This window comes from Lithobates pipiens, unplaced genomic scaffold (assembly GCF_037356315.1).
Source record: "Lithobates pipiens isolate NorthernLeopardFrog02 unplaced genomic scaffold, aLitPip1_a1.2 Scaffold_18, whole genome shotgun sequence".
In the NCBI taxonomy this organism is placed as follows: domain Eukaryota; kingdom Metazoa; phylum Chordata; class Amphibia; order Anura; family Ranidae; genus Lithobates; species Lithobates pipiens.
In genome coordinates this window covers 156562112-156583315 of record NW_027507758.1, presented here as the reverse complement: position 1 = coordinate 156583315, position 21204 = coordinate 156562112, and the positions used below count along the sequence as shown (strand labels likewise).

The window sequence follows — 21204 nt, the reverse complement described above, 5'->3', positions numbered from 1 at the left end:
CATAGCCATTGTGGACAAACTGTCAGGTATATCTGGGTTGTGAGTAACATTTAAAAGGGGTGGACAGGGGGAGGAAAGAGAGAACTTCTTGTGGCATTTTTTCCAAATATCCAAAGTAAATAGCATAGGAGCAAGGCAAATACGTCTGAGTTGAGATATAGAGGAGGAAAGGTCAGACCAGAGCATAGAACAAGGATGGACCGGGTCCGTGATACTCATTTCTATCTCCGCCCAACGACTCGTCGCAAAATAGGAGGACCAGGAGACCGTCGTAGATAGGTGGGTCGCGTAATAATATCGTATAATATCGGGAGCTCCCAGACCCCCATGTGAGCGCGGTGCAAAGACAACCGTATGGGCAATTCTATGTGCTTTGTCACCCCATATGAATTTAGTAAAGGCCCTTTGGATACTGCGGAGGTGGGACATGGGAAGGGCCACAGGTAAAGTTTCGAAGAGATACAAAAATTTAGGGAGTATTGCCATTTTAAGGACATTTATCCTACCTAAAAGGGACAAGGGACATTCCATCCATTTACGGAGTAGACTGTGCGTTTCTGAAATTAAATAGAGAAAGTTAGCCTGGTATAGTGTGCGATAGGATGCTGTTAGATGAATGCCCAAGTATTTGAGCGAGTCAGAACGCCACTGGTAGGGAAAGGTGTTGCGCAAAGCGGCGAGAAGTAGGGGAGGGATATGAATGGGAAGCGCTTCAGTTTTAGCTGTATTAACTTTATATCCTGATATATTACCGAACGTTTCTAGGAGGGCATGGAGGTTGGGGAGCGAGGTGTGAGGTTTAGTTAAAGTAAGCAATATGTCGTCAGCAAACAAGGACAGCTTGTATTCCTTCCGTCGTAAAGAGACTCCCCTGATATCTGAGTCTCCCCGAATGCGGGCTGCCAGGGGTTCAAGGCATAATATAAATAACAAGGGGGAAAGGGGGCAACCCTGTCTAGTTCCATTGCTATGTGTAAACGTTGGGGATTTGAAGGATGCCAATTGAACTTGTGAGGTGGGATGGGAATAAAGGGTACGAAGAGCCGATACAAAGGAGCCTGAAAAACCGTAGCGTGCAAGTGTGGCAAACATGTAAGGCCAGCCAAGCCTATCAAAAGCCTTTTGGGCATCTAGGCTGAGAATAAGAGCAGAGCGAGAGGTTTTATCAAGCATGTCAATTAGATCAATGGTGCGTCTGGTGTTATCGCCCGCTCGTCTACCTAGAACAAAACCCACTTGATCGTTGTGAACAAGGGCAGGGATTATGGAAGAAAGTCTATTGGCTAAAATTTTTGTAAAGATTTTATAGTCTGAGTTCAGTAGGGCGATGGGCCTGTAATTATCTGGCAGGGATGGGGATTTGCCCGGTTTCGGAAGGACCGTGATATGGGCGTGTAGGAATTGCGAATGTGGAGTGACCCCTTATTGTAAGGAGGAGTAAAGCTTTAATAAGTGAGGGCCAAGGATGGGAAGGAAAGTTTTATAATATTGATATGGTAGACCGTCAGGGCCAGGGGACTTATGTAAGGGCAGTTCTTTCACTACTGCTGCTAACTCTTCTGTCGAGATATCTGCATTAAGGGCAACTAGCTGTGACGGTGAAATTTTAGGCAACTTTAAAGGGGAGCAGAAAGTATCAAAAGCCTCTTGAGTGAAGAGGTGTTTAGGGTCAGAAGCTAAACAGTTGTACAATTTGTCATAAAACGAGCCAAAAACTTTGGACATCGCCAAAGGACAATGGGTCGGGGAGCCGTCATCCTGAAGGAGGAGATCAGGATAGGATTGAAAGGGACGCGGTTTAAGCTTATTTACTAGCATCCTGTGGGGTTTGTTGGCAAACTCATAAAATTTCTGCTTTGCCCAAATTAGGGCCTTAGAACATTTTTGCATATCTAGCGACCTCAAACGCTCACGAAGGGTCGTGACTGTGCGCAGACGGGTTACCGTAGGGGAAGCCAGGAGCAGATCTTCAGCCTTACGGAGCTGCAAGAGGGTTTCTTGCCTCAGGGCCGCCGAGTCCCGCTTTAAGCGGGCGCCGGCAGAAATACATGCACCTCTAAAAAACGCCTTGTGGGCTTCCCATAGGGTAGACACCTCTGCCACTGAACCCTCATTCAGTTGAAAAAATTCTGATAAAGTTTGGGACAGTTGAGCTTCGACAATGGGGTTACGGAGGAGAAAGTCATTGAGTCTCCAATGACAGGTTCTCGGCATGGAGCAGGCAAGGGCCAGGTCAAGCTGAAGCGAGGCGTGATCTGACCACGTTATGGGGTTCAGTTCTGAGGCCACCGCCGATGTCAGTAGAGGTGTTGATATAAAAAGGTGGTCAAGTCTGGAGTACATCTTATGTGGGGGGGAGAAAAATGAAAATTGTCTGCTAGTGGGGTGTTTGATTCTCCATATGTCCAACAGGTTATGGGTTCTAATTAGTTTACGAAATGTGGTGGACTGACGTTCCACTCTAGATGAGGTAGTGGAAGGAAAAAGCGTCTGTCTGTCTCTCTTTGGAGACATGACCATGTTGAAATCCCCCCCCCATGATCATGAAAGGTTGAGCATAGTTACCTAAGCTGTCCAGTAAGTCAGAAAGAAATTGGATTTGGCCCGAGTTAGGAGCATATACATTAATCACAGTAAGAGAGCGTGAGAGATATTCGCAGTCCAGGAGAATATATCTACCATGGGGATCTATAAATGAAGATTTCACCCTAATTGGGCAAGATTTCCTAATCAGGATTGCAACCCCTGCTTTGCCAGAGGGGTCAGAAGCCAGAAAAGAATTTGGAAAGTGTTTAGCAGCAAATTTGAGAGAACCCCCAGGGCGAAAATGAGTCTCCTGGACCAGGACTATGTCCGCAGCCGAAGATTTGAACTCTTTCAGAGCCAGTCAACGCTTATGAATAGAGTTCAAGCCTTTAACATTATAAGTAAGAACCCTTAAAGCCATCTTTATGGATTGGCATTAATGCAATGTAGGCAGAACAAACATGTATTAACCAAAAATACCCGTAAAAATTAACTAGGCAGTATAAACCATGGTGTATCCTGTGGAATAAAAGCAGATGTACGCATACAACATCGACTGTAAGGAAAAAAGCAACACAATACCTTGAACAATGTAGGTCAAAAAGAACCAATAGGCCAAAAAAAAGGCCCATAACAAGAAAAAAAAAGAAAGAAAAAAACAGAGAAAAAGAGCCTGGGGGGTAAAAACCACCCAGGAGTCCACGGCCAAGGCCGCGGAACAATCGAAGGCACACAAGGGGTTCCATCTCATCGGGAGTGGTTCCCCTCGCCACCTTCCGACAGCGTCTAGAAATAGCAAAAAACAATGTAACTTAGCTTGACTCCAGTCCAAAGGAGCAAAGAAAGACCCATAATTACGGGTATGACCAACCCCTTAACAGGGGAAACATGGTGACTTAGGGGCCGAAATCAATCCCAACCAGGGTTGGGGAAGGGGTCCATCTCAAGTAGGATGTCTGGCGAATGGCGAGCGTTGAGGAGTAGAAAAGTTCTTCTGCGACCTCTGCCGAGCGGGGGTCCAGAGTCGTCCTGGAATGGAAGTGGGTTTGGGTGTCACGGGAAGAGGAGTGGGGTCTTCATCTGGAATCGGTGGTAAACCAAGGCTACAGAGAAAAGCTTCACTTTCCTGTAAGTCTCTCATGGAGTATTGAATTCCGTCTTTTGAGGCAGACAGGCGAAAGGGGAAACCCCATCGGTATGGGAGTTGATGATTCTGTAGATGCGTAGTCACCGGGCGGAAGCTTCTGCGTTTGGCAAGGGTGATCGGAGATAAGTCACTGAAAATCTGTATCTTCGCCCCTTTAAACTCTAGGCGGGATTTGTTGCGGGTAGCCACTATTAAAGCCTCCTTACTGTCATAGTAATGAAAACGTACTATGATGTCCCTGGGGTTGGCACCCGCTGGGGGCTTGGGAGCCAGGGATCTGTGCGCCCTATCCAGTCTCCAGTCAATGTCCGGAATCCGAGGGGCCACCACATTGAACAAGCTGAGGAGATATGGTCTAATTTCTCCCTCGCTAACGGTCTCCGGCACGCCTCTGATACGTAAATTTTGACGGCGTTCCCTATTCTCCAAGTCTTCTTGCTGGGATTGAAGCTGGGAGATTGATTGTTTCAGGCCGACATTGTCTTCTTCCAATACGTGAACATATTGGATCAGATCATCAAACTTCGTTTCCAAGACATCGGTGCGTTCACCAATTTGAGCTATCTCTCCCCGTAGTTCGTGTGCAAGTTTTCCCATTTCTTTAGAGACGTTGCTAGTCAGGTCTTGCAGTAGGGCCTTAAGTTTGTCATCAAGAACTTCTACCGTGACAGGGGCGGCCATTGTTTCCGGTGAGGCGTCTGAGGAAAGCTGAGAAGCGTTGCGCGGCACCCCTTGAGAAGGCGTTTGTGTGGACAGGATGGCCGTCGAGGTTGGGGAAGGGGATGTAGGTCTGCTCAGAAAACGGTCAAGTGTTTGTGAGGGTCGCAGGTCTGGAGATTGAGACTGGGTGGGATGTTTTGGCCCGTACTTCACCATGAGGCGTTTGGACTAGAAGTCAGACAGTTGTGCTGTCCCCCGTTGTAGAGATGCTGATTATGCGTTGTAGGGGGAGTAGGAAGGCGGCTTAGGGCGACATTTAATGGTTACATGGTGGTCATCCTATGGGACCAAACATGTGGCCCCAACTGCAGAGAATGAAGCACATGAGCTACAAGGACCACACGGGTATAAAGGGTATCGCGGGGACCCGAAATGAGAAAGAGAATTCCAAGGGGGGATATTGTGCTGGTGAGGTGGAAGGATCTGGGGAGAATGGAGGAGCTGTGCTCACTGAGAGTGACTTGGGAGTCCCAATATGGCCGCCAGGTAGGCCAGAGCCTCAGTGTTCAGCTAAGGGCAGTGGTAGGGGGAGATGCAGAAGTCTGTTGCCCTGCCTGCGTGTGTACAGTGCAGAGCTAAGCCAGCAGGGGTAAGCACTTTAGTGGACTCCCAGGACTTCTCCTCACCTTAGGCCCGGGTGTACCAAGATGGCCGCCGGAGTACCTCGGGAGCCTGAAGGATCGCTGCTGCTTCTGGAAACCTCCAGGAATGTCGCTGTGGGTGTTCCGCCGTCCTCGCGGTCACCCTCCGGTGCGTGCGGCGGTTCTACGGTGGGCAGGTGCGTCTACCCGCTCGGTGGAGTCCGGAGCCTGCAGGGCCCGTCAGAGGAAGTAGGCCGCAAGATGGCGGCGGGACACACACCGCAGCGCCGGGCGCGCACTAGGCCGCAAACGGTGAGAGCGCCGGGGGACGGAAATATCGCCCGTAATCTGATCCGGGCGGCTTCCCCACTCAGGATGAGCTGTTTTGGGGCCTCGGCGGTCGATCCCGGGTACGGATTGAGGTGGATGTGATCGGGGATGCACGGAGCTCTCCTCCAGTGCGTCCGTCCACCTCGGCTTCCGGCCGTAATTACAATTTTTGATGCAAAACTTTGCAGCAGGGCTCATTCCTGTGCTCCAACTAGAGTTTCTGTGAAGTGTTGTAGTGTTGTGGCACCAGTGCCTAAGCCCACTTTTTCTTCCCCTGTTCAACAGGTGCATGTAATTACAATTCTTGGCATAATATTTCACAGCAGGGAAACTGTGAGAACTTACAGTGTTGTGGCACCAACACCACCACCACCAAAGGCCCAATTTTTCTACCACTGTTCAACAATGGCATGTAATTACAATTCTTGATATAATAGTTCTCAGCAGGGCGTTCCAGCGCCCACCAAGAGTAACTGTGAGGGCTTACAGTGTTATGGCAACACCAACACCTTAGGAACACATTTCTGCTGAGCATATAGGGCAGGCCCCTACTTTCAAACATTCTACTTACAAATGACTCCTACTTGCAAACGTAAGGAGACAACAGGAAGTGAGATGAAATCTACCCCAGGAAGGGAAATTCTCTCCTGTAAGAGTTAATATGGGAAAAACGTGTCTCCTCTACACTGATGCTTTAATACCAATCCTTGTTTCACTAAAAACCCAAATTTTTCTAAAAACATTTGTCACTGGGACAAAAAGTCAGGTGAAATCTGTTGAAGAGGTGCACAGACAGTAAAACAAATGTTACAGGGGTGATAACCCTTCCCTATATTTTCCAAAAAGCTTAAAAATAGATTTTTGGGCTGGAGCTACACTTTAAAAATGTACCAGTTCAAAATTACAAACAGATTCTACTTAACAACAAACCTACAGTCCCTGTCTTGTTTGCACTGCCTGTGTACTGCTGCTCAGAGTATATAGGGCCTTGGGGCCCCACGCCTTTACTTTTTTTAAATTTGGGTGCGGGTTTCCCCTTAATATCCATACAAGACCTAAAGGGCCTGGTAATGGACTGGGGGGTACCCATGCCATTTGTCTCACTGATTTTCAACCATATTGCAGCGACCAGATATTACATTAAAGCCACAAGCAATTTTAAATGACTTTTATTCCTTTAAAAATGTAATTTTGTGCAGGGACTGTTCTAAGCACGAGAAACACGTGCCACTTTACAGGCATACTATAGACACCCCCCAGGTACGATATTTAAAGGAATATTTCACTTTTTTTTCACTTTAAGCATCATTAATATCAGTGCTCCTGAAAAAATTCAATTTTTAAAACTTTTTTTGCATTGATACATATCCCCTGGGGCTGGACCCGGGTCCCCAAACCCTTTTTATGACAATAACTTGCATATTAGCCTTTAAAATTAGCACTTTTGATTTTGAACGTTTGAGTTCCATAGACTTTAACGGGTTCTAACGTTCATGCAAATTTTCAGAACGTTCGCAGGTTCTGGTGCGAACCAAACTGGGGGGTGTTCAGCTCATCCCTAGTGAAGAAGGGGATGCCCTTTAAATAGCTTAGGATTGTTAACTGTTACTGGATGTAACCAGTTCCTCAGCAATAAGATACGCAATGCTTTTTGGAGATTAGGAGATTTGCAGTTAGTACGATTGGTTGGGGAGAGATCATTAAAGAGGAATTTCTGCCCCCCCCCCCAAAAAAAATGAAAAGTCAGCAGCTATAGTATTTACTGTACTATAGCTGCTGACTTTTAACATAGGGACACTTACCTGTCCAGGGATTTAGCGATGTCCCCACCTGAGCAGATTCTTTAATTCGCTTTGGGTGCTGGCATTGGCATTGTAAGTAGGGGAAACTGATTTCCTACTGTGCAGTTGCTCTGCGCTTTCTGAATGGTCCTGCAGTCTTCTGGGACCTGTGATGTTTCCCAGAAGGCTGCCATGAAGGAGGGGGGGGGGGCAAATTTCCTGCTCAGATTGCTGCTGCAAATCAAACATTTGAATCTTTTAACCTCTGTAATCCACAGCAGTTTTGTTTCAAGTATGGGAAAGGAGGGCTTTTTTGCTCTTATAGAAGTGGAAATAAACAATAGCATTTATTGGATGGACTGGTGGTTTTGGTCCAAGAGTCTGGTGTGCACAGTTCAAGCGCCAGTTAGTATCCAGAATATTGGGGGCTAGAGGAATAAATAAGCCAAAAGATAGGCTTTTAGTCTGTATCATTTATTGACAGATGTTCCTGGGTGCCATTGGAGGGTATCCCTGGTTGCATGTAAGCTGCCTAACCATAGCCAGATGCAAATGTTCTGGCACCTTGTTCTATTCTGTGTGGAGAGAGGTGGTGAGGCTGGCTGCTTAGGAAACACTCCATGTGGGCCACAGCTCTGTGAGGAGGGTCGTGGGAACCTAAGGACTTCTGCATTCTGTTTTTTCCCATAGGGCTGGCCAACAAAATAGACAAATGGAACTTGATCCTCCCATGCTATTAGATACTGATGGTTGCTGATAGGGAGGAAAACAGACATGCAGTTAAAACCCCATATCAGACATCTGCTATGTTGGCATATAACTCACATTTTGGAGTTCACAAATTTGGTCTGGTGCTCCTTCTTTTGGTTTAATCTATTTTTTGTTTAAATAATGTTCCTGGGGTGCCTATTGGAAGGTATACCTGGTTGCATGTATTCTGCCTAACCAGAGCCAGAAATATTTTTGGATAAATGTTGACCTTCCCTTAACTACTCTGTATCAATAAGTATTAAAGTCCCAGTGCCTCTTGGATGTATCCGCTTCAAAGGTCAACTTTAGGTCAACTTTAGTTATATATAACACTGTAAGCTCAATTTACTCAGCTAACACATTAGGACAAGGATCTTTCTTCAGTCCAACGACATGCATTTAAACATTACAGTCACTCTGCTAAAATAGAGATCATTAATCAATGTGCTGGCTAAAACGTTTGTGAATTGTGCCTATTATTTTTGCCTGCTGATGCAGCACTGTGATGTTAGGTTCAAGGCCTCAGATGTGAAAGACACACCTGTTCACCTGCTGCAGAAAGAAAATTGGAGATTAATCAATAAGAGACTTGTTACCTGGCTTTAGAGGCAGCTGCTTCCTTATTTATTTATTTATTTTTTATCTGTAGCTTGCTCTGATCTTCACCATCACAGACTATTACTAAGTTTCTAAAGATGCCATGTGAAATGCACATGAAAATAGGGCTAAAACTACGACATGCACGGATGAATATTGACTGACTCATGTAATGTGCTCTCCGAAAAGCCTCAGCCTTACTTCACGTTGGTTTGAAAACAATATCTCCTGGCTGCTCAACTTACTAAAGTATATCTAAAGCAAAAATGTTTTGTATGGTCTATAATAAATTTTAATTATTTAATATATTTTCATACTGCAGTTGCTTGCATGCTTCTTCAAACCATACTATCTCATCAAAGCACCACCTCTAATTCCAAGTAATGAACAAATACGTATTTCCCTGAACATACCTTGATTTTCCTATTGCTCATTAGATTTTTGACTATCCAGGTCCCTACTGTGTCCTGTAGTGATATGAAGGTCAGATGAAGAAACCTCTGAGCACTGCAGGGAACACAACATTCCAGGAAGCAATAGAGGAGCATCAAATGAGCTGCATGTGGGGTAAGTATTTCCAGTCTTCTGTTCAGGTTACACATTTATTTATAATGTTATTTTGGCAACAGGGTCACTTTGCAGTGGTATACTTTGATGCTTATACCTGCAGAGCATCCCTGGAGTCCCCCAAAGTGCTTATGCAAATATAGATTTTTAAAGGATAGAGCAGAGTAATCCCCTAATTCCCATATGGTAATATCCAGGTCTGTTAAAGGACTGCTACTACACTAAGCTTTTTATTGTGGGCTGCTGGTTAATTGTACCTATGCTCTAACATGCATTACTTTCAGTATTTGCAGATAGGGACTTTGTAGGGACACAGTGAAAATAAATATGCTTGCTTTACCAAGATTTTTTTTTATAACTTCTTGCCTGAGTATTGGTTTCCAATAAGATGTTCCCATTGATATAAAATAAATACCAATACAATAATAACAATGTAAGTTCCTAAAGTACAAATATTTCATATAAATAAATAGAGTAGAGTATGCATTTTTCTATTTGCTAATTTTAGTCACAATAAATGTATTCATTAGCGAAAATAAATACCACTGCCATAAACATAATAAAAAATCTACCGAAAAAGAAACTGTGCAACTGTAAGTATGTTAAAACTGTAATTTCGATTTTAAATAGGATTTTTCAGAGTTTGCATTTTCATGCTATAGACGTCAATATTTAACAACACAAATATGAGTCTGGATGCCTTCTTGAGCTACATTGACTGTTCTAAATGTGCTATAGCTATGCAAATTGTTCCATTATATTCTGTTCTTGAAATAACTAGATGTCTGAAATATGTGATTCACGTCCAGAGGAATGATCTATGAAATTAACTGGGCAGCATGTTCTGCAAAATTTCATTTCATTTTCTGTTACAGCTCCACTTGTGTCTGTAAAATTGCACATTGAGGGCACTGAAATGAATCTTAGTGCACTGTAATTGATGACATACCATAATATGCTGCTTATTTGCTGTCAGATAACTGTTTGCCGTGTCTCATTCAGCCATTTATCACATTTACCATACACCTCATTCATAGCAATGTCCAAAACACTTTCACAATTATGTTATTTACATTATATATTATTATACTTTCAAATTCCAGACATTAGTTAGTGATTCAGTGTTATATTTTGTGCTCATTCTTTCCATAATTTTGTTCTAGCTTAACTATTTTCTCTTTTAGTTTACAAAAACAAACATAAATACTGTATATGATACATCTGAAACTCTGAATTTTACTATGTACAAGTGAAATAATATACTACATGGACAAAATAATGTGGACAACTATTCAAACAAGTTCAGGTATTTCCAACCTCGTGGCAACAGTTTTGGAAAGGTCCTTTTTTTGTGCCAGTACGACTCTGTTTTTGTGCACAAAACATGGTCCATAAAGATATGGTTGAATTACTTTTGTTTGAAGGAGCATGGTCATTGACTGCAACCCTAATCAAGACCTTTGAGATGCATTGGGTTGCTTATTTTGAGTCTTCTCCTAACCAACATCATTATCTGGCCTCATAAATGCTAACTGAATGCAGCCAGATTGCAACAGAAAAATTTCTAGACATACTTTGTAGAAGACTTTGTTCTGTTATATCTACAAAAGGGTGGGGTATGTGTGATAGTTTGGTGCCCATAAACTTTTAGCCATATGGCTATGTCACTACACATTGCCAGCACTTAAACTGGATTCTAAAGATCTATAGGACATTTCTATACTTTTACTCCCACCAACTAGGCATTCTTAAAGTGGAAGTAAACCCATGGATTTAAACAGTTAAAAAAAAAAGGCATGCCGGGAATGCTAACTGCACATTGGCTGTGCTCTCAACCAAACTATCAAACCATCCAATGGCTGGTGTCATAACGAATCACATGTGTAGCACCATAGCAGTTGAAGATTAAACAGAGGCAAAGATGGCAGCTTCCTTGGCTGAAAACAATAGGGGAGTTTACTTCCACTTTAAGGACCTTGTAGCTAAATCCATTCATCCCCACTATCAGGTGCAGAAGACAGGCACTGTTATCTGTATTCCTAGCCTCAACACTAGTATTATCTTATGCCACCAATCTGAGGAAGTAATCTCCTGACAGTAAAAAAAAAAGATTTTTTATTATTCTTTAAAAAAATCAAGTTGTAATTGGCTAAACATCTCACAAAACACATTTTGTACTCACCTCTGTCATGTTTTGTTGTTGCCATAAACATTACAGGTAAACCAATTGCCGATGACAGAATCCAATTACAGACGTTGACAATTTTGGCATTTCGTGGTGTTCTAAAATCTAGAGCTTTCACTGGATGGCAGACTGCTATGTATCGGTCAACACTCATTGTAGTTAGGGTAAAAATACTTGTGAACATATTATAGTAGTCTATCGATATAACAATTTTACACACAATATTTCCAAAAGGCCATGTACCCATGAGATAGTTCACACTTTGAAATGGCAGGGTACTTGTTGCAAGGGCATCTGCAAGGGCAAGATTGAAAATGTAGATATTGGTGGCCGTCTTCATTTTGGTGTACCTAGAATATAACATAAGATAAAACGGTTATTTTACATTTAGAATTATTAGGAGATTATCGATAATCACATGCAGAACATATTTGATGACATGTATGTTAGTTTTTCTGCATTGTCATCTACTTGCATGTATATGTGGCTTTCTAACCAATAACTTTCATCCAGGTTATGGTTTTCAGAAATAGACTATGATTTCTTCTAATACAGGCATACCCCACTTTTAAGTACACAATGGGGTTTATTTACTAAAGCTGGAAAGTGCAAAATCAGACTCACTTTTGCACAGAAACCAATGCGTTTCCAGGTTTTATTACCAAAGCTTAATTGAATAAGCTGGGGTTAGAAGCTCATTGGTTTCTATGCAGAAGTGAGCCTGATTTTGCACTTTCCAGCTTTAGTAAATAATCCCCATTTTGTACTTAAAAGTGGGGTATGCCTGTACTCTATAGAATTTGCAATGCAATTTCTCTTGTTAAAGGTTAATTCCTCAATGAGACATTTTAGAGTTTCCGAAATGGTTACTTATGACATCATTATTGTTTTTCTGGTGCCTCAAAAGTATGTTGTGTAAATGCATTTTTAGGAAAACTGAAAACCTTTGACCTGTCCATATATTAACACCTTAGGGTACCTTTCTGTAATTTACATATTTCACCTGCAATTGCATCTGCCTACATCTCCTTGATCAGATTCCAGATTTCTGAGAAAGAGTACTGTACACAATAGTGGGACTGTTCTTATATATATTTATATGGAAGAAGACATTGACTTTCGAGCTAGTCTTTTTTTCCAGATCTAATTTCATTATTATAGCAAACAATTGTGTAAAAGTCACCAATAGACTATACTGTTGTATACTGTATATATAGTGTATACTGTAGTAGCGTGAAATCTAGTATTGTCTCTACTTCTATATATGTAAGAAATTAGTTTACTAACAAAAAGGGATGGATTGGGTATCTGGGGCCCACTGCAGAAAGTTATGTTTGAGGAACCACCTTGCAAACATGAGAAAATATCAGCACTAGAGTCTACATCCAAAAACACTGCCTCTATTTTTGAAAACCTGACATAACCCAAAAGCATTTGAATTTGTATTATATTCATAATGTCTGATGTCTATCTTTTTGTGCTCAGTGAACAACATCCAATTATATTAGTAAAAAAACTGATTATGTTAAAATTTCATACACAGTAATTGGTCAGTCAAGTATCAAAACGTAGATGAGGATAATGACGGATGATACAGCACAGAAATTATTGCATGAAGCAATCATCAAGATGTTGACATTCACTAGACTTTAGTCATGTTTCTCTAGTGAAAGTAAAGGATAAAGAGCACATATAACAAGAATGGCACTACGAATATTATATTGCTACTAGTTATGTAGAAATTATGACACAATTGTTCGGTTGTAATCAGACAAATATTCCCATCTGATTTCTACATTATGTGCTCAGTGAACAACAGCCAGTAAAGAGATGACAAGAAAATTACAGTAACATGACATGCACAGTACTTGGTCAAACAAATTTTGCTAAGTATGATGTGGATACCCAGCATTTGCTCAATTAAGTGTCACTAAGTACAATGATGATTAACCAGTAGTGGAGGGCTGAAATTGTTTTATTAAGCAGTCTTCAAGATTTTGATATAAGTAGATATAAATCAAGTCTCTTTAGTCTGAGTGAAGCAGGAAGAGCACATGTAGTAAGGATGTTATTGTAAACTCATATTTAGTTGATATCCCTCTCAGTATTCAGCAAAGTAAGACATTCAGGAAGATCCTGTCCAAACAAATACCATAGTCTGTATATTTACAATTTTCTGTTTTGAAATAAAATCTCTTCTATTTTGAAAACAATCTCTTCTATTTTGAAAAAAGTCTCTAGTTTGAAAAAAATCAGTGCAGGAGTAAGACGTAATTTATAGAGGAATCCACCCGGCACGTTTCAACTAAGGAGTCATCATCCAAATGACGACTCCTTCGTTGAAACGCGTCAGTTGGATTCGTCTGCAGACACCCGTATTTCTATATTCATGTACATGTCGCTTTTTTGATACCAACAAAATGTGAGTTTTTTATCTTTAATTATTAAAATTTCTACGTGATAATATTACACTATGTCGGTTTCTACTTTCATCATTCCACGTATGAGATTATCATTCCATCTCGCATCGGACAGTAATGATTTTCTCATCTACTTTGATGTGGTTGTACAAGCTGAGTCCAAGGAATATCCATACTTATCGGATAGAGCCCATATACAAAGCCCACAAGACTTGGGAGATGTATGTCTCACTAAGTCCAAGTCCTCTGGTAAGCCTCCTCTATTCCCACGGTGGTGGCGGTGTTGCATGTTAGAAGAGCACGCATTGTTTCTGAAAGCAGCTTTTGGGAAAATTTACCTCTCTAAAAATTCACCATTGGACATTATATTTTTGGGACTTGTTTGGCACAAGCACTTTCTTCAGACTATTTGTCAATGATTATTTTTTCACTTATATATTTTCACATATATATTTTTTCACATATATGTATATTTAAATGTTTATCTAATTTTCCATATAAGGTTTTGGTTCCTATGTATAATCAATATTAAGGAATATGGTTCTTCTTGTTTGAATGATTTATATGGTGATCCGTATAATTTTATTTCTTTATCATAGCGCTACACATTTATTTTTCTTTTGTTATTCACGCTTTCTTGTCTAGAAGCTGTGTCAGCGGCTTGATAAAGTTTATCGCCACAGCGCAGTATATATTTAACCACAAGATGTAATTTATATACTGCCAAAAGGTTTGCATATGCAGCAGATGGAAAGTTATGGTCATACAAAATTATATAGCAAAAAGTGAGAACATTCTCAAATAATATGCAGTTGACATCAGTAAGATCTTCACTTTCAACAAAATCAGCATTTATATATTTTTAGGAAGGCACAGTTTCTTTAAAAGGTACTAATTTTCTTTGAAACCAAGAAATTCAACCTTATGTAGAACAATGTTTAAACTGGCTAAGCCATTGATGGCCTAGATAGGTATAAATAGGTACAAATACTATTACTAGTCCAGATGTAAGTGATTGACCTCTAAAAATGTATCCCATTCTTACGGTGAAACAGAGTATTTTTCTTTTTTTTTCTTTTAAGGCAGGCCTAGTCTAGGATGCTATGTAAATCTAGTTCTTGGCTCTTTCTGTAATCAGGGGAGAAGTAATAATTTGCCCTGGTCTGCACATGGTTACACAGGCTGAGAGTTTGATTGTTTACAACTGTCTCTTGGAGAAACTAGAAGGTGGCAGCTGTCCTGGGAACCTGTGAGTAAGAGACCCTGATTGATCCCTTTGACGATGCAGCACCACAAAAACTGTACTTGTTACCTATAGTGGTGTAGTTGTAAGGGGAACCAGATGTCAACAGACTTGCCTCATTGTCTTCAGCTTTGAGGTCTTAGACTGATCCAAGACTACCTCATGATCCCTAGCTGTGAGACTTTTATTCTGTGCTATATCCACAAGGAGAAGAGTGTTTCTGAGCATTTAGAAGTACCCCATGCCCCAATCCCTCTCCTATTATGTTCTGCAAGCAATAAATTACATAAAGACAAACCCATAGACAATTTATTTGAGCTGGAGTGAGGGGAATTGTTTGTTGGTGAACAGGCAGCCTCTACACAATTTTGGAAAAATTTGTTAACTTCAGAGAGTCCTACAGGGGTAGCACTACACACATAGGAGAGGTGGATGAATATTCGCCATTGTGCCATTGTATTCTGACAGCAGGACTCCTCGCTTATCAGAATACTCTGATCAGTGGCTGCAGCCAGTCGATAAAAATTTTACAACATTCCCTTTCGATAGAAGTTGATTGATAGAGATGGAATGAACATAGATGGATCAAAATATATTCCACCTATGATAAGCTTTAGTCTGTAAAGTTGGTAAAAAAAATTTACAGGTGATTTTCCAGGCATTTTTTCCTTGCCTTTCCTTCTATTTCTGAGGTTGATGGCTTTAAATTGCAGAGTTAATAGAATGCTTCTTAAAGGTGTTGCATTAATTTGTGACAAATTATAACACCATTGTAGTTAGGGTTGAAAATGAATCATTGAGTTACAATGTCTATCCTGTTTCAGTAGACAGATATGCATTTGCCAATGCTATAAGATTTCTTGTGTTCTCTGACACATGCAGGCTGCACTGGATGGCCTAAGTCAGGAGCATCCTTCAGTGGGTCACTACAACGTGGCCCAAAAACGTAAATAAAAAACACCTAGTAATACTGTCTTCTGTTGCACCTGCATGCTGCACACGCATACATGTGCTTTTTCAGCTTTTTACCCACTAATGAATAGATTTTGTCTTTTAGTATTGAAAGACAAACCGGCGAGACAGAACAATTTTCCTTGAATTGCGGGTATCATGATTGATGTGGATCTTCTTAGCTGAACAATATGATTGACTAACATTTTTTATTTATCTGTACCCAAACAAAGTTGACGTCCTTTTTTCCCACAAATAGAGCTTTCTTTTGGTGGTATTTGGTCACCTCTGAGGTTTTTATTTTTTGAGCTATAAACAAAAAAAGGCAGACAATTTTGAAAAAAAAACTATATTTTTTACTTTTTGCTATAATAAATATCCCCCCCAAAAATTTAAACAAAACACATTTCTTCCTCAGTTTAGGCCAATATGTATTCTTCTACATATTTTTAGTAAAAAATCCCAATTAGCGTATATTGATTGGTTTTGCACAAAAGTTATTGCTTCTACAAATAGGGGATAGATTTATGGCATTTTTATTTTTTTTATTTTTTTTACTAGTAATGGCAGGGATCTGCGATTTTTAGCGGGACTGTGACATTTGCGATGGACAGATACTTTTGACACTTTTTTGACACTTTTTTGGGACCAGTGACATTTATACTGTGATCAGTTCTATAAAAATGCACTGATTACTGTGTAAATGACACTGACAGTGAAAGGGTTAGCACCAGGGGTAATCAAAGGGTTAAATGTTTCCTAGGGTGGCTCTTTCTAACTGTGAGGGGGAGAGGACTAACAGGGAGTAGAGAGAGATCGCTGTTCCTGATCACTAGGAACAGACAATTTCACTCTACTCTCCTGACAGAATGGGGATCTGTTTGTTTACACTGGCAGATCCCCATTTTGCCTCTCTGTGGAGCGTTTGCGGGTGCCCGCTAATTGGCTCCCCTTCTTGCTAATGGGCACGCGTACACCCACAAAACACAGTGTACGTGCCCAACGTACAATGACTAAGATTCACGCAGGAGAGCCAACCTGCTGCAGTACAACTGCGGTGGATGGTAGTTAACCCCTTCCCGCCGAGCGTACGCAGATCTGCTTACTCGGCTTCCGGGGGGTATACCAGGATGATGCCTGCACCTGCTGTTATGCCGGAGGAGCGGGAGGGGACGTCCCCCCCTCCCGCCGCCTCCCGCCGCTGTTACCGGTGCTCCCGCTTGATCGGGAGCACCGATTCAAGATCCGGCGCCTCCGGCTGCTGGGGAGGAACTGGAACAAAGCCGTATCCTAATCGTAAACATGGAAGCGACGCCATGACGCCACTTTCCGTTTACTCGGCTGCCAATGGCGCCGGTTTAAAAAAAATATACGGTATTCAGAATCCCCGTTTTCGGCGATCTGAATACATTGAAGTGTAAAAGAGGGGTGGGGGGTCTTTTACACCCCCGATCCCTCCATAAAGAGTACCTGTCACCACCTATTACTGTCACAAGGGATGTTTACATTCCTTGTGACAGCAATAAAAGGGATCAATTTTTTATTTTTATTTTTTAAAACAATTTAGTCATTTTATTATAAATAAAATAAATAAAAAAATTAAATTTTTTTTTAAAGCTCCCACCGTCCCCGCGAGCTCGCGAAGCAAAGAAAACGCATACGGAAGTCGCGCCCGCATATGTAAACAGTGTTCAAATCACACATGTGAGGTATCGCCGCGATCGTCGGAGCGAGAGAAATAATTCTAGCACTAGACCTCCTCTGTAACGCTAACATGGTAACCGTAAAATTTTTTTAAAGCGTCGCCTATTGAGATTTTTTGGCACCGTACTTAGTTGTCAACCCACGAGTGCATGCAATTATAAAGTGTGACATGTTTGGTATCTATTTACTCGGCGTAACATTATCTTTCACATTATGCAAAAAAATTGGGCTAATTTTACTGTTTCATTTTTTTTTAATTCATGAAAGTGTCCCTTTTCCAAAAAAGTTGCGTTTAAAACACCGCTGCGCAAATACCGTGTGACATAAAATATTGCAACAATCGCCGTTTTATTCTCAAGAGTCTCTGCTAAAAAAATATATATAATGTTTGGGGGTTCCAAGTAATTTTCTAGCAAAAAATATGGATTTTAACTTGTAAACACCAAATGCCAAAAATAGGCTTAGTCATAAAAGGGTTAAATGACTTGTTACTAAAAATATATCTATTTTTGCAGTACTTATTTTAAATTCAAATGCTTTTTCTATTTGTGCTTGTTTTGTGTAGTGGTGGGTCAGTATCTTGAGACTTGTATGTTACAGTGTTTATCTGTATACAGATCTGATTTCTTATACTTTTTTATACATTTGAAGAACTATGCCAGCTAATGGGGACAGAGACACGCTTCAGCTGTGGTTTGACCTATTACAGAATAGCAATGCTTCCCATGGAAAACTTGTGGGTGGTAGTATCTTTGCTGGATGGCCCTGATGCATAATTCATCCAATACCTTGTATATATATATATATATATATATATAGTCAGGCTCAGAGGGGTAAACAGGATTATATATATTTATAATATATGATTGGTGAAAAATAAACCATATTTTAAGTTACTGAATTGTCTCCCCGAAGCCTGTTTACCCCTCTGAGCCTGCTATATATATATATATATATATATATATATATATATATATATATATATATATATATATATACTGTACATAATAAACTCAATAAACTGTCAAAACCCAGGATAACACACATGCTTACACTGTACTAATTGGAAGATTGATACACAAGGTCTTGCCGAGAGATGTCACGGCTACCTTTGATTGAAGCATCTGACATGTCATGGTCTTATTAGAGCTTTGATTAACATCATACTTCAATCAGTCATTGACTGCAAATGGCTAAAACTGTGCTTTCATGTTTATTATAGAGAAGGAATAGAAATGATAGCATGCAACGAAGTAGCTGTAGCATGCTCGTAAAATGCAAATGTTTATTTTCACTTGTTAACATTTATTTAACCAGTTCAGCTCCAGAGCAATTTTTTTTTTTTTTTTTTACCTGTCGCATACATGTAAAAACCTTCACTTTTGGCAATAATATTACCCCCAGAAAATGATATATTTTCTCAAAGCAGAGACCCTGTAGAATAAAAAAGTGATAGTTGCAAATTTTGTTTTACGTGATATTTGCGCAGCTGTTTATTGAATGCAAATTTTTAGGAAAAAATACAATAAAATACATTTTAGTACAAAACCACACAATACCCATTTTTCTGATTAAAATTTGAAAGTTGAGGTTGCATTGCGTAAATTGATACCAAACATTCCATGTCTTAAAACTCCTTGTGCCTGTAATATTGGCAAAAACGATGGCGCCTCAAAAATGAACATAGGTGATGCTTTAAAAGCCTTTACAGCTTACCAATATAAAGTTAACTAGGAGCTCTTGTGCTAGAATTATTGTTCTTACTCTGACATTCGCCATGGTATGTCACACATGTGGTGCGACCGTGGTTTACATACCTGTGCACACCCTGGGCTTGTGTTTTCGCCAACTTAAAAAAAAAATGACTATATTTATTATTTATTATTATTATTATTTTTTATTTTTATTTTTTTTTACTTGATTGCTATCACAAGGGGTTAATAAACTCCTATGTGATAGCATTGGGCAGATGACACATACTCTTTATGGAGACATTAGGGGGTCTAATAGACCCCAATGTCTCATCTGCCCTTCACACATGTGCTTCTTTAGATCTGTGCTTGGTTAGAAATGTCCCCTGGCTGTACTGGCCAGGAAAGGGTGCACATGAAACCAGAAGTGACATCACTTCTGGTTTCATTGTTTGCATGTGAGATTAAGGCATGGATTTGACTCAGTCTCATGGAAATCTCTCTCCTCCTGCTGGCAGTAGTGTACCCAGGCACTGGTAAGCACTGGTCATCCCGGGAAGCACAGGAGGGGGGGAGGCATTGCACTGCTAGCTGTGTGAAAGTGATCAGCATCACTTTCACTTTGAAACTGAGAGCTGCATAAACAAAACCCACACAAGCTAATGGCTGTTACTGCAGCCATCAGCTTGTGATTAAAGGCTCAATCTTTGAACTTACATAGAAACAAGTAGAGCAAAAAGGATGGGATTATAGCGGTGTAAGAATCAAACCAAGAAAAAATATTATGATAAAATCTTGTATCATGCTCTAAACATTATTTCCATGTACACTACTCCAGGTTTTAGCAGAGTAAGGGTTTGGGGCGCTATTTGATTTCAGGGAACTAGATTAAATTTGGTTTTGGGAGTATTTTTTTTACCAGCATTATAGTGAATACCATTTTAGTGCTAATTAGCATGATTAGTGCTAATTCATTTTATTAAGCGCTATGGTAAATTACCCCTATTGCATTCTGAATTGTATTCTGAATTGCATTCTGAAATTGATACACTGAGTTTTGAATAATGTCAGATGACTTTTTTCTTTGCTCTTTAGCCAGCTGAACTTCTATAGTGTTATGGGAGCTTGATCCCTGTGATCTAGGAGTAGATCTCTCTTTTGAGAAGGAGGAAGTTGCCAAAATAAGGATAGTTCATGCCTTTCCTTCTGATCAGGTTTTCTACTGCCAGTAAAGCTGGTGAAGACACAAGGGGAAATTCAGAGGCAAAACAGCAGTCATGTTACTTGTACATGGTCTGGGCCCACAGAAAAACAGAAGTACTTTTAAAAAGAGACTGCTATGGTATTGTGGAAATAGGCATTCCTTAAGTCTATGGAGACAAGCCTGTCACCTGGTTAGAATGTTTGTTGAATGGTGGAGAAAAGCATTTCCATCTTGAATTTTCTTTCAAGTTGACTTTGTTTAGATAACTCAAATCTATAACAGATCTACGACCTTCCATCTTCTTCCAAACCATGAAAATTGGGTAACACATGCCTTGGAACTTCTCATCTGCTGACACTGAAATTACTACCCTTTGTGATAGTACAATTTTGAAGTAGGTTAAGCGAATCTGTCTTTTGTAATTGGAGTAAAGAATTCCTGTTGGTGGAGGATGACTGAATTTCTAGATGTGACTTGAAAAGATTGTTCTAAGAGTTCATACATCCATGATTGAGCCTGCCAACACATATTAAAATAGAAGTAACCAGACACCTACATCACATTTCTGGATAGGCATCATCTCCAAAAGGTTTGGAAGCATCCAGGCTTCCTAGAGTGGAATCCTTTGCCAGCTTTTGAATTGAAGAGTGCCCTCTTTTCAGTCCTTTCTTAAAGTAGAACTATAGGCAAAACATCTACTGTATGTTTCATTGGGGAGACCATCACTTCCTGTCCCATAGCCAAAACAGGAAGTGAGAGGAAATCCCTGAAAATTAAGAGAATATTTTGGAGATTCCCATATCATTC

At 40.5% G+C, this 21204-nt stretch overlaps 1 protein-coding gene across 1 annotated transcript in view; it reads right to left on the bottom strand.

Annotated features, from left to right (window-relative positions):
* The window catches only part of OPRM1 (opioid receptor mu 1), a 186372-nt gene that overhangs the window by 19662 nt on the left and 145506 nt on the right, over positions 1-21204 (bottom strand). Inside the window, exon 2 of the mRNA XM_077486290.1 lies at positions 11182-11534. Within this exon, the coding sequence (XP_077342416.1) occupies positions 11182-11534 (353 nt within the window). The remainder of the gene's footprint in view (positions 1-11181; positions 11535-21204) is intronic.